Below are 13792 nucleotides of genomic sequence, written 5' to 3'. Positions count from 1 at the left end.
CGTTTTGCTGACTCGAAGTTGAATCCTGTAAAACACCACTCATGATATGTACGAACTCCCAGACACGCGGGACATCCACTGCACGTACATGCAGGAAAAGCTCCAAGAAAGATACAAAATTGTGGCCTGTATGACTGACCCTGCAAGCTCTGCACTCTTAAGCGAATCGCTTTCCTCAGGATGCCGCGACGGCAACCAGGCGATGAAGGACACAACTTCGAGATAAAACAGGCTAGCTTCTCTGGTTGGAGAAGCTAGCCTGTTTTATCTAGAAATTGCTGCGCGTATACTACGCACATATAGTCGTTGAGAAACGTGCAGTCCCGTTCGATTTCTAGATAAAGAGAGATTGGTTTCTCCAAGGAATACTCAACGACCCGCTGATCAGTGCGATGGCCGCAAGATACATGCGATGCCGCCGCGGCATCTCGGTCGACCCTGGCCGACTCGGCCTCGGCCGCCGAGGATCAACTGAGTGCGCTGGCGGACGAATTCTTCAAAGCGAGGTCGCTAGGTATTGCGTTGCAGGCAGCCACGTTGAAGGTGCCGTCAAACGACGTCGATCCTCAAGCGCCGCAGCGGAGACCTGTGACGCGCGCAACGCTCGACGTGTTGTTAGGACGAATCCAGCCAATCATGGGCCTTCCTCGATTAGGCCGGACCAGTGACACCTCAGCGTCAGCCTCTCAGTCTCAGCTTCAATAATCATCTTTCGCGGGGTATTTTACGTTAGTGTAGTTTGAAGTCAAGCGTTTAATGTAAAAAGTGAAGTGACATGCACGAATTATAATATTTCAAGGTGATTAACCAGTCGGCATTTCTCGTTGCCTTGTCGACGATTGGTTTCCGCTAGCATGCACTGCATTAAACAGTCTTGCATGCCATGTATCAAATGGCTCAGTTCCCAATTTGCTTTGTCGTAAGCAGTTCGTGCATTGATTGAAGTCAAGTTTTTGCCAACTTCCAACCGCGCTACAAAAACTATGCTCGACCAGCTAAAGCACGTGATGTCTCGCCCGATTAACGGAAATGCCCCTACCGAGAAGCACATGGGCATGTCCCCACAGTCCAAGTTGGAGAAGGCTGACCCCTCCACGGCCTTCGAGCGCTCCGGATGGTGCTACATCTAAAAGAAGTCATGTGCGCCAAAGCAAGCGAACGGACTCGAGCGGACGTTCGTGACCGACGGGAGCTGCAGTGGATACCCGCAAGTCGAGGAGGCTCCAGAAATTCTCCTGCCGAAACCATGATGGGCTTGCGTCGAAGATCAAGCAATGGCTTCCGTCCTGTTTCAATATTTATGTGGACAGCAAAAAAATGAACACTAGTGTACTTTTAAGAAAATGGGAACTCGCCAGAGGATCCTGCTAAGTAATGCACGTCATTTATCTCCATTCTCTTGATGCTGTTGGTTTCTTTGGTGGTTTTCTTTGCATTACCAGCTTTTTTAGCACAGCAGTTGTTGTTCCTTTGGTAAAAGAATCCAAGTTGGCATGACTTAAGTTGGTTTCAGTAGATGAGAAAACGAACTTCAGAGACTTTTGGACGTTCGTTGGGACTTCGCTGCCATAATGGTTCGGGTGAAGGTGCGTGTGTTCACGTTCCCACCCGACCCGAGGAAGCAGAACTCGTATGTCGTCGGTACAATCGAGGTATGAAATGTGGATCTGCTGCTGCGTGAAGTGCACAGTATTTGATCAAGACTTTCTTCAATTATGACTCTGTAGGGTGGTCTGCTGCCTGTTGTGGGCACGCTCAACTTGGATGATAAGGAGGTCAGCACGGTGACGTTCACTCAATTGCGGGTGCGCATTGAGCTGCTGCAAGTCAAGGACGTGATCCGACGCAGCGTCATGTTCCAGGAGGTGCTGGCGCTCATCGCAACGTCTCCGAACCCACACAACTGGCCGCCCAACGCTATGCAGACCTACTGGTTTGGCCACTTCATAGATGAAAGCGAAACTATTCCGCACGTCATTGCGGTGAGTCTGGAACGACAAACACCAGGGTTCATTCGTCTCATGCTTGCTTGTTGCATAGGCTTCCGACGAGGACTGCCCCATTAACCAGTTCTTGAACATGATAACGTCCAAACAAACGGGCGACTTGATCCTCGTCCCGCAGACGCAGCTCGGTCCTGTATGTGAACAATGTTGCGAAGGTTGTACACTCTGTCCGCCCATCCAAAGCAGCAACAACCAGTAAAAACCCAACGCAACAAACAGTTCAACGCCGTGTTCTGTGTCAATGAAGCTGTTTAGCTGCTCACTCCTTCTTGCCACCACTGATGATCTTTGCATTCACGCCTCCATGCACGGGCGGCGGCTGAATCGCATCCCGACCCACCTCAACGCTCCAGTTGGGCAGCGATGGGTGCAGACTCGCATACATGGACAGCTCTGTAATTCCTGCCCGTACTGACGCCAACTCTTCGCGGATTTTCTGTGCGTCCGTGAGGTTCTTGTTGGCGTGGAACTCCGTCTTAATGTCGCGGATGATCGACTCGCGCTTGACGCTCGGGTAGCGCTGCGCCAGCTTGAGGATACGCCGGTACAGGCGCAACACCTCCTTTGTCTCCGCCATGGTCTTGATTTGTGTATTAAACATCATGAAACGGACAATCAAAGCTCTCCCATTGGTAGAAATCACGTGGATCGAATCTCGCTCGTCACTTCACCAGTCTTCGGCATCGAGCGACATCTTCGCTACCGCCGTCTCGCTTGCTGGCCAGCTCCAGCCCCTCGCTCCGCTTCTCGTTCTTCGCTTCGTCTTCCCTATCGCCTCCTGCACGTGTATATCTATTGTACATATCTCCATACTATTTAATTCGCCACTCTACCACCATCAAGCATGAGGTGCGTGTTTTGTGTCTAGCGAGATCAACACGCGATGAACGAGGTCGCTGACGCCTATTGCGTGCGTTAATAGTAGAAATAATAACAGTCGTAACAGTAGCCATGGCGGATCCGGCCGTCGTGGTCCCCGTCGAGAGCAGGTACGTCGAATTCAATCAGCGGATGTGGATTGTTGCAGCTCTGATCCGTTTGTGGGTCTACAGAAGAAGACCATGGACTACGAGGCGCGTGTCACTCGTAACGGAGTATCCGCTAATCATCTTCTGAACTTCTCCATGCCAGAACGTGAGCGGCACGTGTACCATCACCAGAAGAAAAAAAAGAGCTCAGCGCCGCGCACTCAGAGCGAGTATCTCCACGCCAAGTACGTCTTGATATTGACACAAATCTACAGCTTGATGCTGTGTTTATTCGTCAGCTAATGCTTGAGGCTACGTGCATTTAGCTACCGCTTCGTGATAGCTCCACTTGACCATGACACCATCGTGCCGACTTGGGATCTTGAAGCTCTCACCGAATGTAAGCTAACATCAGCTTAGCTGGTGCGACAGCGCCTCATTTAGCGTTGCAATTGGAGCCGTTTACTAATACAGTCGTCAATTTTGCAGGGTCCTCGGTCGAGCAGATTCTGCTGTGGTATGACGTCGAAAGTCCCCAGACTTGTCCGATCTGTATGGATACGTTCCGTGCGCCGAAAATCACCAAGTGTGGCCACATCTTCTGGTGCGTCTATAACTCACTGATTGAAATTTCAAGCTACAGTCTACTAACTACTGATGTAGCTGGCCATGCATCCTCCGGTATTTGTCGATGACGGACAAGTACTGGCGTCGCTGTCCGATGTGCTTTGAATCCGTTCAGAAGGGACACTTGCGCAACGTACAGCTCCAACAACTGCAAATCCCCCCTCACGTAGGCTCCGACGTCACTTTCCAGTTTTTAGAACGTCCAAAGTCCAGCATGTTCCCTCAGCTTCGTGTCCTCCCGACTGCAGAATCCAAGGGTGAGCATGCTGAAACTGATGCGTCTTCGCATTCCACTCAGTCTACTCCTGAGGCTGTTGCCTTTGCTGCTCGTAAGCGCTCTCGGAAACTACCAAATGTGAACGATGTTGACGCGATATACTCGCGTATCTTGGAGGCAACACCTGAATATCTACGCGAGCTCTTGTACTCTGAAATGCGCGATCTCCAGTCCATGGACACTGAATTCCGCAGCAGTGGGGACGTAGACAGCCTTCCTTTTGTGGAAGAGGCCATGCGGAACACTTCCGGACGGCTGGCCAAGAGCGACGACTTCAGTCACGGCACTTATCGCCAAGCCAACAGCGCCAGCAATTCTACTGCTGGGAAGAAGAGTACACCCAAAGAAAATGGAAGTGGAGACGCGTACTCGTTCTATCAGATCGCGGATGGAACGTACGTGGTCCTCCACCCGTTGAACATGAAGTGTTTGCTAAAAGAATACTCGGACGAGCACCAACACGAGCAGGAACATGGCGAAGACGCACACTTGGAAGCTGCGTGGATAGAGAGCTCGTCTGCGAGCGCAGAGCCACTGCCAGTTGATCGCTATCACTTGCTACCTGAACGTATTCACGGAAAAGTATTGGATATCGAGCATGTGGTCATGGATGAAGAAGCGCAGAAACGTTATCGCTTCTTGAGCCACTTGCCGCGCTTCTGCGACTTCTACATCTGCGAACTCGATCTGACGTCGCAGCTCTCGTCTTCGACACTTAATACCTTCCGCAATGACCTGAAGAAACGCGCCAAACAGCGGAAACACAAACACAAGCAGAACGCGCCAATCCCTTCGTCTCCAATCTTTAAGAGGAACGCAGACGCGTTCTCGCTGCAGGAGGAAGGAATGATGTGGCCGTCGCCATACGAACAAGCATTGGCCGAGTCCCTGGAGGAATTCCATCTCAGTAACTCGAGTGTTGAGCTTGACGCTGAGCATCACTCAGCGGCGGACGAGGAGCGGTCGTTTGCGAGAGTGACAGAGAACTCTGGATACTTTCCAGCGCTTGGAGGAGCTGCCGCCCGCGAGCCCAGGCCTCACGTTACGGACCCCATAGCGTTCGGCTCTCCGTCTGCGTGGGGAAACGCGTCTACCAGTCCTCCTGCAGTCGCGTGGAGCTCCGGCAAGGGCGGCAAGAAGAAGGGAGCAGGCAAGAAGGGCGTCTCGGTCTTCTCCACCACACAACGCCGTTCGTATCGCTGATCTTACTGCAGCTTCAACTGCAATTAGACCTCCGTTTTAGCAGTCGAACAAATCAATGACACGCATGACTCAATTCCTTCTCTAAACTTCGATTCCCATGTAATGCCTATTGCAAATCGCAGTCGTAAATCACATTGAAGTGAACGATAACTTTGTACCTCTGATTTCCGCTTGGACCATATTGACGTCAGTCTGTAGACCGCTCACTCTTCAATTTACTCCGTCGAGCACAAGCTACTCCAAGACCCAAAAGAAGATGACCAAGATCGCTATCATCTACTACTCAACCTACGGCCACATCGCTACGATGGCCGAGTCCGTCAAGAAGGGCGTCGAGTCTGTGGACGGCGTCACTGCCGAGGTCTACCAGGTGCAGGAGACGCTCTCCGAGGAGATCCTGACCAAGATGCATGCGCCGCCTAAGAAAGACCACCCGGTGGCCACGCCCGACATCCTCAAGAACGCAGACGGCGTGTTGCTGGGCTTCCCCACTCGTTTCGGCAGCATGCCGGCCCAGGTCAAGGCGCTATTTGACGCCTGCGGAGGCCTCTGGGCTGGTGGCGCGCTTGTGGGCAAGCCCGCTGGCATTTTCTTCAGCACGGGCACCTTGGGAGGTGGTCAGGAGACCACGGCTTTCACCTCTGTGACTTTCCTCACTCACCAGGGTATGACCTTTGTGCCACTTGGCTACCGCAGCCCGCTGCTCTTCAACTTGGAAGAGATCCACGGCGGATCTCCGTGGGGCGCCGGCACCATCGCCGGCGGCGATGGCTCTCGCCAGCCAAGCCAGCTCGAGCTGGACGTTGCCAAGGTCCAGGGCGAATCTTTCGCTGGCGTGGCCAAGAAGCTCTCAGCCTAAGCCATCGTCCATGGACCTCGTCGCGGTATTAGCGTTTAAACGCCGTAATGAATCGTTTGCAAACGTTTTAGCAAAAGATACTCTTGCTGCTGCGTTTTGATTGGTTGATTGTGATTGGTAGACGTGAGCATAGTGGGAGAGAGTCAAATTCTTATGTTGCTCCAAGGGCGGCTACATCTTGAGAAGAAGTGGCTTTTCGTCACAACGTCATGGAATCGTTTATCGAGCCTCCGTCGGCCTACGTGCCGCCCGAGGCCGTGGCGCTCTTCAATTCAGTTGGCTACACCTTTGTGGGGCTGGCGCTGAGCCTTGCCATCTTCCTCTGCGTGCGCAAATTCCTCTTCTTCCTCACATGGCGCAGCTTCCGCGACGGCCCGTATGTTGTAGGCCAGCACCAATGGAGACCAGGAAACCTCGCTGGGTAAGTCCACTGCAATCACTACTGCACATTTATCTTCACTGAACTAACTATCGAACTGATCGATCATTGCTGCAGTCCACAATGGTGCAACGTGTGTGAAGCTATCGTCTACGGTATCCGTAGCTATGTGGTCAAGTGCGATATCTGCGGAATGTACGCACATGCGCAATGCGCAGCCACCACGATGCGCTACAAGGGCGTGAACGGAACTCCATCCACTACCGGATCTTCCACACCATCGCCTTCTTGTGCCTGCAGAGCTCCTGGAATATTACTTCCGTCTTTATCGGTCCCTTCAGACGACAAGGTGGTCACTCAACAACAAAGTCACATGTGGATTAAGGGCAACATCGACCCCATGGACTCGTGTTCACTATGCGGTCTATTCTGCGGTAGCATCTTAGCTCTGTCAGGTCTCAAATGTTCCTGGTGTCACGTTCGAGTGCATGAAGAATGTTTCCAGCAGGCTCTAGCTCGCTCTCACAAGCCGCTGCTACTGCGTCGTTGCGACTTGGGTAGACACGCGAGCCTCATCATACCCCCGTCATGCGTTGTATTACGCGAACCAGTCTCAATCGCCAGCAAGTCACAACGTGCGCTCAATTCGGTGCGTATCGCAGTGACCAAGATGTCAAATATTCGACTACGACGCCCCAGTGGAACGATTGATGCACCCACGCCGCCTACAAGCAACTCATCTGGATGGGAGAATGCGTTCTCTGGCTCGGACGGACTCCCGTATGATCTGGTTGAGACGTCCAAGGAGACCACGCCATTATTGGTCTTTATCAACAGTCGAAGTGGTGGCAAGATGGGTCTGCATGTGCTACGTCAAGTGCGGATGTGGCTGAACCCTATACAGGTGTACGACTTATCGCATCAAAGTCCCATTGAGCCGCTACGTCAGTTTATCGGACTCCCTCGACTTCGCATTTTAGTGTGTGGAGGTGACGGAACTATAGGCTGGGTACTCAGTGCGCTAGACGAGATCGGAGCTCCACGACAACCTCCTATCGCGGTTTTACCATTAGGAACCGGCAATGACTTGGCCCGTGTGCTTGGTTGGGGCGCAGGCTTCTCAGCGCCGACAGACGTGAGTGAAATACTCAGCGAAGTGGAGGCAGCTCACGTGAGTCTTCTGGATCGATGGCAAGTGAACATTGGAGACTCTCAGAAGCGTGTTGTTTTAAACAACTACCTGGGTGTCGGTGTGGATGCTCAAGTGGCGCTGGAGTTCCACGAACAGCGTGAACGTTCACCTGGATTGTTCATGAGTCAGTTCGTCAATAAGCTGTGGTATAGTCAATTCGGAGCTAAGAACTTCCTGGTCCGGACGTGTGCAGGTTTACCCGAAAAGATCGTTCTTGTATGCGATGGAAAGCGTATCATGCTTCCAGTCGGTACTGAAGGCGTTATTCTCCTTAACATTAACAGTTATGGTGGAGGCTCCAAGCTCTGGCATGACGACGCTGAATCTGACAATGAAGACTCCGACTTAGCAAGTGACACGGACGACGATGACCGAAGCCGGTCAAGCAGCATTGATAGTCTGGATACCAGCACTCACTTCGGTCCATCGTCTCCTCATGACGGATTGCTGGATGTCGTGGCAGTGTATGGCACACTGCACCTTGGACAAATGCAAGTGGGACTGTCAAAGGCTGTGCGTTTGTGTCAGGCCAAGTCGGTGCGAATTACGCTGAAGGAGACGCTGCCGGTGCAAATCGACGGCGAGCCGTGGCTGCAGAATCCAAGCGAGATGGAGATCTCGTTCTTGCAGCAAGCCTTCATGTTGAGTCGAACTGTGGAGGAGCGAGATGTGGTGACGAAGAAGGTTGGAGAGGTGTTGGATTGGGCTGAGCACTCGCATGTTATATCGTCCAGGCAACGCGATGTGCTGTTAGTTGAGATTGCAAGACGTGTGGCGGATAGCGCTGCGTCTAGACGGCCGGCGGGGTCTCGTGCTTTATTGTCGACAGATAGTCGTGGCCAGGACAGACACTCGTTCGTCATGGCGGACAGGTAACGTAGCTAGCAGATGTAAGGCCCTCACTTTAATATTTAGATTTTATCTTCATCCGGTACGGTCTGCTGGAGAAGCATCTTCTCGATGAACTGGTCGATATCACCGTCGAGTACTTGAGCTGTGTTACCTTCCGAGTAGTTGGTGCGGTGGTCCTTTACGAGCTGGTACGGGTGCAGCACGTACGACCGGATCTGGTTGCCCCACGCGTTGTCTCCAAGTCCTTGAGCGAATTGCTGTCTTGCTCGCGCTTCTTCTTCAAGTTTGCGTTGATAAAGCTTAGCTCGTAGAATTGCCATCGCTTCAGCTTTGTTTCGATGTTGAGATCGGTCCGATTGGCTTTGAACCACAATTCCAGTGGGTAAGTGCGTGATTCGAATGGCGCTGTCAGTGGAGTTCACGTGTTGGCCCCCAGGACCTGACGACCGGAACGTATCAATGCGTAGATCCTTGTTTGAGACCTCGATTTCTGCGCTGGAGCGACCTTCAGCTGCCATGGGGTACACACGCACTTGTGCAAACGACGTATGTCTCCTCCCTGCACTGTCAAACGGCGAGATGCGGACCAGCCGATGTACGCCAGCCTCACTCTTGGCCCAACCGTATGCATAAGCGCCATCTAGCCTCAATACAACGGATCGGAAGCCAGCCTCTTCGCCAGCAGATTCGTCAACGAACTGCACTTGGAAGCCACGCGCTTCCCCCCAGCGCGCGTACATTCTAGCCAGCATAGCCGTCCAGTCGCAGCTATCAGTACCGCCAGCTCCTGCTTGAATCTCCACAAAACATGAGCGGGTGTCACTCTCATGCGCCAGCAAGAGTTCTAGTCGAAGCTGCTGTGCCTCCGCTCGCACGGCAGTCATAGCACTGACACAATCCCGAAGCATGGACTCATCTTCCTCGTCTTTTGCAAGCATGTACAGCTCCTTGGTGTCTAGGAACTGGCGGTGTAGCTCATGGGTGCGAGTCTCTCGCGACTCCAGTGTAGCTAGTCGCTGTACCACAGACGCAGCGTTGCTAGCATCGTCCCAAAGGTCCGGATCGGCAGCTTCTTGGCGTAACTCGGCGAGTTCTTGCGCATTATGAGCCGCAGCCACCACGTCGTGAATCACTGCAATCTCTCGTTGGGCGTGGTCCGCTATGGAAGCAAAAGATTCGTCGCTTGTAGAGGCGTCAGCGGAGGAATAGCATCGGACGGGAGATGCGGCCGCCTGCTTTGATGAGGTGTAGAGAGAGAAGGAGCGACGCGACGAGTCGCAAACTTCGTATGTAGCGGTGCAAGATACTTGCAATGTACGACGTGCAACTTGCAGATTAATGCGAGATGGATGGGCCGCGCGCAACGCAGCTACGGCAGCACGCCCAATGGTGATCATTTTCGCCGATCAAATTGAGGACTCGAATAGTACTATCTTGAAATAGTATTCAGTGCAATGTGAATAGTAGTACTATTTCATGAGAGTTCGACATTACATCATGACAAAGTCAACTTCATCGCTTGGGCGACGCAAACCTGGGGAAGTGACGCGTTTCTTGGTGTGCAACCAGCACTTCATCGTCTACAAGACGCGGCAGGAAGTCGGTCTCGACGTTGTGCTCATGAAATCGACCCCCAGGTTCGCACAGTTGCAGCATGAGCGGCGACGCCTTGGGCCCAAACGTGTTGCCCCACAGAAGCAGACAGCGCAGTCGTGATCCTGCTTCCGGATTCTGCAGCTTCAGACAGGCATTTGCAAGTGTAGCCATGCCGTCATCAGTGAGTGACGTGGAACACAGTGACAGTGTCTCCAGAGGTGTGGCCACGTTGGCTTTCAGCACCGTCGCAAAGGCCTTCGCGCCAGCGTCTCCAATACGGTTAGCGCTCAGATCAAATTCTGATAGTGTAGGGTGACGCATCATCAACGCTGCAAGCGCAGAGGCCCCAGTACTTCCGATGCGATTGGCGCGGAGAACGAGCCGCCGCAGCGATCGATTGTCCAGCAACCGCTCGGCCAGCACTTGCGCGCCGTGATCCGTCATTTGGTGCTTGGCCAGACTCAGATCCGTAAGCACGCGATTTACTTGCAGCATCTTCCCAATGTACTGGACCGCCTCTTCCTCGGTTGTCTTAACAACAGGGTTGTCGAGGTTCAGCGCCTTAAGGCAGCGGTTGACACGCAGCGACTGTGCAATGGCAATTAGATTCGAGACGTCGAAACTCGAATTGCCTACGTCGAGTTCTTGTAGCGGACATGTACCCGCACTTAGCAGCGTAGCGATGGCGTGGCCTCCCGCGGATCCGAGTGGATTCCCATTAAGATTCAACCGTCGTAAAGGGGAAGCTGCACCAGCAGCACCTAGTGCAGTGCAGAGCAATCGACAGCTCTCACTACCGAGCCGATTGCCCTGCAGATTCAGTTCAGCGATTCGACACACGTAGGCGGGTGTGGGTTGCAATAGTCGACCGAGGCTTGACGCAGTGTCTAAAAGGAACTCGCGTTCGTCTCTTCCTCCTTCATCGTCCTCATTGTCACTTTCAGCTTCATGCTGCGTAACATCCTCTTCGTGCTCTCCAAGGTGGTTGTAGCGCAGATCAAGTCCGACGAGACCGGGTACTTGACTTGCATGCAAGGTATTTGCAAGAGCCACAAGTTGGATATTGCGCAGTCGGTGGTGAAAGCCTTCCCGAGTGTTCCCAGCCAGAACCAGCACCATATCTGGCCTCTCTTCGGTGGTCTTTGCGCGGCGTGCAGCGAGCGCCTGTGACGTCGCTTGGAAATTGCTACTGAGCCCGTCGTCCTCGGATGACGGGAAGAAGTCTGCCATACGCGCGATCACATCCCGGCGCGCCGTGATGCCCAGCTGCAGGCTCTCCATCTCATAGTTGTGGACAAAGTCCTGGAGCGACATGGCTTCCTCGCAGTCTCGGTTAGAAAAGGTAGCGTCGAGTACCTGAAGCGACGCGGCGTTTCAAAGGATACTTGTGCTCACCTTTGAGTAGACGTCATGGTGGCCAAATCCAAGGCTTCAACTGCTGGACAAGGCGATGCCAAGGCTATCGCGGCTGCAACAGCAGCGGCCGCATCGGCTAACGCAGCACGGGCCGAGGAGGAGCAGCCCGTGGAGGACGACGATGCGACCATCAAGACCGGCACCTTCTCCTTCAGCGACGGCAGCAAATACAGTGTGTTAACGTAGCAATAGTCAATTACCATTAGCTTCGCTTGTGGTTAGCTTAATGCTCGTAAATGATGCAGAGGGAGAGTATTGCGTGGCCGGCGGCAGAGTTGTTCGAAAGGGGCAAGGCTCCTTCTGGACGGGAGCGGAGATATACGAAGGTGAATGGCTACATGACCAAATGCACGGTCGCGGAGTGTACAGCTTTGCCACGGGTGCAATCTATGACGGAGAGTTCCAGAACAGCCAATTCCACGGCGTTGGAAGCTACCGCTGGGCCGACGGCGCGCATTACAACGGCGGATGGCACTTCAACAGGTATATCCTATCCATTTTGTGGCAAATATTGAGGTTGAAGTCTTATTTGTGGAACTTAATTGTGGTGTTTTTTGCTGTTAGAATGCATGGAGACGGTTTGTATGTGGACAAAGACGGCGTGGAATGGCGTGGCCGCTTTGTGAACGGCAAGTACGACAACGGCCGAATCTTCCACACGTTGAGATGAAGCAGAACGTTTTAACAAGGAAATGCACTTTGTGTGTTGAGCAATAATAATTTCTTATAAATGGCAGTGAAGTCCACTTCACCATTCAGCTAGGAAAGGAAAGTCTCGCAGAGCGCTGAGCCGCTGCGGTCGATGGGCGGTAGTAGACCGTTTTGCAGCAATTCCAGTTCGTCCTCCGTGACGCTCTGATCACCGTAAAGCTCTCGCTCGTTGGCGATCAGCTGCGTCATAAAGCCTCGATTGGGAAAAATAAGAGGTCGACACTTGAGCACGTGGCTGTAGGCAGCGGACAGCGTGCACTTGGTGTCGAGCATGACATACCAGATGCAGATCGTAGACGAGCGCGAGACGCCTTGGACGCAGTGGATGAGCACACGTCCGTTCTGAGACGCTGCCTTCTGGATGAACTCAATAGTAGGACCGAACTCTTGGGCGATATCTACGTCCACATTGTCCTTGATTGCAACGTCGAGATATTCCACGTGCTCGAATTTGTTGCGTTGGTCGGTGATCGCTCCCATGTTGACCACGTGTGTGATCTCCAAGGCGTCGATGACCTCAGCCGAATTGGCTTGCCAGAAGTTACCCAGATACAGGAACCCGTCCACGATTTCATTGGGGAACTGCATCGACGAAGTCGGACTCGATGCTGTATTATCTGTCGGTTCTTCCTGCTGTTTCCTGTCGGTTTCCTCTTCTGCTGGCATCCATAAGGGCGACGACACCAACATGAAGTTGTACTTCTTGGCGAAAGCAGGGAAGCCTTGTGCCAAGAACCGAACTGAGAAGACTCGACCTTCGTCCACCAGCATCTTGGCGAAGCGGTAGCCCCAGTCCATTCTGTACAGGAACGACGCACCCGTGTGATTGCCGCCGATGACCACGACCTCGATGAGATCTCTCCTTTCGAGCTTCTCTCGCAGCTTGGCGTTCTCCGTAAGCTCCACTACGTCATCCACCGTCTTGGCCATTTGTCCAGCACAGCTCAAAGCGGACAGGTGCGATCCCGTATAGAGCGGTGGGCAATGCAGCGCGCCTGGTAGATGTCCTGCCGAGAAATCAGCTCCTTTGCGACAGTCTACGAGCACGACGCCCGACGTCTGCAAACGGTTGTAGAGCGACGTGACCGAGATCAGCGGCACTCGTGCGTGTGAGCTACGTAGGCGTCTCCGTCGCAGCCTCCGCGAGGCGAACGAGAGGCACGAGGAACTCAGCGAAAGCGACGAGGACTCGACCTCAGCTTCGGCCACGGGTTCGGCCGAGCGGTTTGAGCCGGTGGGGCACGTAGAGACGCTACTGGCCGCAGCATCGAAGGGCTTTCGCTGCTTCTTCATGTCCGATTGTTGCTCGTCGTGCGCCATTCTAATAGTATATCTATCCAGGCCGTTCCGACCAACAGAGAGCGATGCCGCCAATTGCCAATTGATGGAGAACTTGCCTCTCCACCCTCTGAGGATCGAGGCTATCCCGAAAGTCAGCGCAGAAAGCCGCAACCCTATCACTAATTTGTGCCACAAATTGTGGAGCAAAGCAGCACTGACGGTGCCACCGTCGTATGGCTACGGCGACGAGCCCACGTTAGCTAGCGGGCGGGTCTGTGGCCGACACATAACTCCTCAAACGTCCCAGCCGAAATGCATCTGCGTGATGTGGGCGCGGCTGCCGGTTGAATGGCTGAGCGCCTGCTCCGTACGAAATGTGCTTCGAAACAGACCCCTGTCACAGGCTAAAATGCCATGAATAAATG

General features: G+C 53.3%; 11 protein-coding genes across 14 annotated transcripts; 7 read left to right on the top strand and 4 right to left on the bottom strand.

Annotated features, from left to right (window-relative positions):
• Positions 1-46: 46 nt before the first annotated feature.
• On the top strand, positions 47-705 carry PPTG_22488 (hypothetical protein; the record flags this gene model as incomplete). Its single annotated transcript, XM_008904340.1, has 2 exons — positions 47-128; positions 389-705. 2 exons carry the CDS (start codon positions 47-49, stop codon positions 703-705), a joined length of 399 nt encoding a protein of 132 aa, XP_008902588.1.
• Positions 706-983: 278 nt separating this feature from the next.
• Positions 984-1130, top strand: PPTG_22487 (hypothetical protein; the record flags this gene model as incomplete). The annotated part of the gene is made up of 1 exon (XM_008904339.1): positions 984-1130. The coding sequence occupies one exon, from the start codon at positions 984-986 to the stop codon at positions 1128-1130; it is 147 nt and encodes a 48-aa protein (XP_008902587.1).
• Positions 1131-1540: 410 nt separating this feature from the next.
• On the top strand, positions 1541-2245 carry PPTG_09253 (hypothetical protein). Its single transcript, XM_008904143.1, has 3 exons — positions 1541-1652; positions 1728-1982; positions 2041-2245. Exons 1-3 carry the CDS (start codon positions 1572-1574, stop codon positions 2203-2205), a joined length of 501 nt encoding a protein of 166 aa, XP_008902391.1. The 5' UTR covers positions 1541-1571; the 3' UTR covers positions 2206-2245.
• A 20-nt stretch (positions 2246-2265) lies between these two features.
• On the bottom strand, positions 2266-2583 carry PPTG_09252 (hypothetical protein; the record flags this gene model as incomplete). Its single annotated transcript, XM_008904142.1, has 1 exon — positions 2266-2583. One exon carries the CDS (start codon positions 2581-2583, stop codon positions 2266-2268), a length of 318 nt encoding a protein of 105 aa, XP_008902390.1.
• A 57-nt stretch (positions 2584-2640) lies between these two features.
• Positions 2641-5180, top strand: PPTG_09251 (hypothetical protein). 3 transcript variants are annotated; one of them, XM_008904140.1, is made up of 6 exons: positions 2641-2855; positions 2932-2995; positions 3059-3219; positions 3301-3374; positions 3464-3578; positions 3638-5180. In XM_008904140.1, exons 1-6 carry the CDS (start codon positions 2851-2853, stop codon positions 5079-5081), a joined length of 1863 nt encoding a protein of 620 aa, XP_008902388.1. In that variant the 5' UTR covers positions 2641-2850; the 3' UTR covers positions 5082-5180. The 3 variants fall into 3 exon arrangements, with proteins under 3 accessions (XP_008902388.1, XP_008902389.1, XP_008902387.1); XM_008904141.1 differs by having other exon boundaries at positions 2929-2995; XM_008904139.1 differs by having other exon boundaries at positions 2932-3219.
• A 157-nt stretch (positions 5181-5337) lies between these two features.
• Positions 5338-5940, top strand: PPTG_09250 (NAD(P)H:quinone oxidoreductase, type IV; the record flags this gene model as incomplete). Its single annotated transcript, XM_008904138.1, has 1 exon — positions 5338-5940. One exon carries the CDS (start codon positions 5338-5340, stop codon positions 5938-5940), a length of 603 nt encoding a protein of 200 aa, XP_008902386.1.
• A 209-nt stretch (positions 5941-6149) lies between these two features.
• PPTG_09249 (hypothetical protein) lies at positions 6150-8387 on the top strand (the record flags this gene model as incomplete). The annotated part of the gene is made up of 2 exons (XM_008904137.1): positions 6150-6361; positions 6437-8387. The coding sequence occupies 2 exons, from the start codon at positions 6150-6152 to the stop codon at positions 8385-8387; spliced, it is 2163 nt and encodes a 720-aa protein (XP_008902385.1).
• A 35-nt stretch (positions 8388-8422) lies between these two features.
• PPTG_09248 (peptide chain release factor 2) lies at positions 8423-9760 on the bottom strand (the record flags this gene model as incomplete). The annotated part of the gene is made up of 1 exon (XM_008904136.1): positions 8423-9760. One exon carries the CDS (start codon positions 9758-9760, stop codon positions 8423-8425), a length of 1338 nt encoding a protein of 445 aa, XP_008902384.1.
• A 42-nt stretch (positions 9761-9802) lies between these two features.
• On the top strand, positions 9803-12111 carry PPTG_09246. 2 transcript variants are annotated; one of them, XM_008904133.1, is made up of 2 exons: positions 9803-11858; positions 11940-12111. In XM_008904133.1, exons 1-2 carry the CDS (start codon positions 11602-11604, stop codon positions 12043-12045), a joined length of 363 nt encoding a protein of 120 aa, XP_008902381.1. In that variant the 5' UTR covers positions 9803-11601; the 3' UTR covers positions 12046-12111. The 2 variants fall into 2 exon arrangements, with proteins under 2 accessions (XP_008902381.1, XP_008902382.1); XM_008904134.1 differs by having other exon boundaries at positions 11468-11547; positions 11621-12091.
• On the bottom strand, positions 9876-11273 carry PPTG_09247 (hypothetical protein; the record flags this gene model as incomplete). The annotated part of the gene is made up of 1 exon (XM_008904135.1): positions 9876-11273. One exon carries the CDS (start codon positions 11271-11273, stop codon positions 9876-9878), a length of 1398 nt encoding a protein of 465 aa, XP_008902383.1.
• PPTG_09245 (hypothetical protein) lies at positions 11984-13792 on the bottom strand. The gene has a single exon (XM_008904132.1). It carries the CDS (start codon positions 13404-13406, stop codon positions 12135-12137), a length of 1272 nt encoding a protein of 423 aa, XP_008902380.1. The 5' UTR covers positions 13407-13792; the 3' UTR covers positions 11984-12134.

Source organism: Phytophthora parasitica (assembly GCF_000247585.1).
Source record: "Phytophthora parasitica INRA-310 unplaced genomic scaffold supercont2.17, whole genome shotgun sequence".
Taxonomy (NCBI): domain Eukaryota; phylum Oomycota; class Peronosporomycetes; order Peronosporales; family Peronosporaceae; genus Phytophthora; species Phytophthora nicotianae.
This window is presented reverse-complemented; position numbering and strand designations above follow the sequence as displayed.

Excerpts from the sequence above, each read along its gene's own strand:
- PPTG_09253 (XM_008904143.1), top strand. The coding sequence starts at position 1,572 with ATGGTTCGGGTGAAGGTGCGTGTGTTCACGTTCCCACCCGACCCGAGG. Across the intron at positions 1,653-1,727 it reads ATGTCGTCGGTACAATCGAG|GGTGGTCTGCTGCCTGTTGT; the intron begins GTATGAAATGTG and ends ATGACTCTGTAG. Across the intron at positions 1,983-2,040 it reads CTATTCCGCACGTCATTGCG|GCTTCCGACGAGGACTGCCC; the intron begins GTGAGTCTGGAA and ends CTTGTTGCATAG.
- PPTG_09251 (XM_008904139.1), top strand. Across the intron at positions 3,375-3,463 it reads TCTTGAAGCTCTCACCGAAT|GGTCCTCGGTCGAGCAGATT; the intron begins GTAAGCTAACAT and ends TCAATTTTGCAG. Across the intron at positions 3,579-3,637 it reads AAGTGTGGCCACATCTTCTG|CTGGCCATGCATCCTCCGGT; the intron begins GTGCGTCTATAA and ends CTACTGATGTAG.
- PPTG_09246 (XM_008904133.1), top strand. The coding sequence starts at position 11,602 with ATGCTCGTAAATGATGCAGAGGGAGAGTATTGCGTGGCCGGCGGCAGA. Across the intron at positions 11,859-11,939 it reads GGCGGATGGCACTTCAACAG|AATGCATGGAGACGGTTTGT; the intron begins GTATATCCTATC and ends TTTTGCTGTTAG.
- PPTG_09245 (XM_008904132.1), bottom strand. The coding sequence starts at position 13,406 with ATGGCGCACGACGAGCAACAATCGGACATGAAGAAGCAGCGAAAGCCC.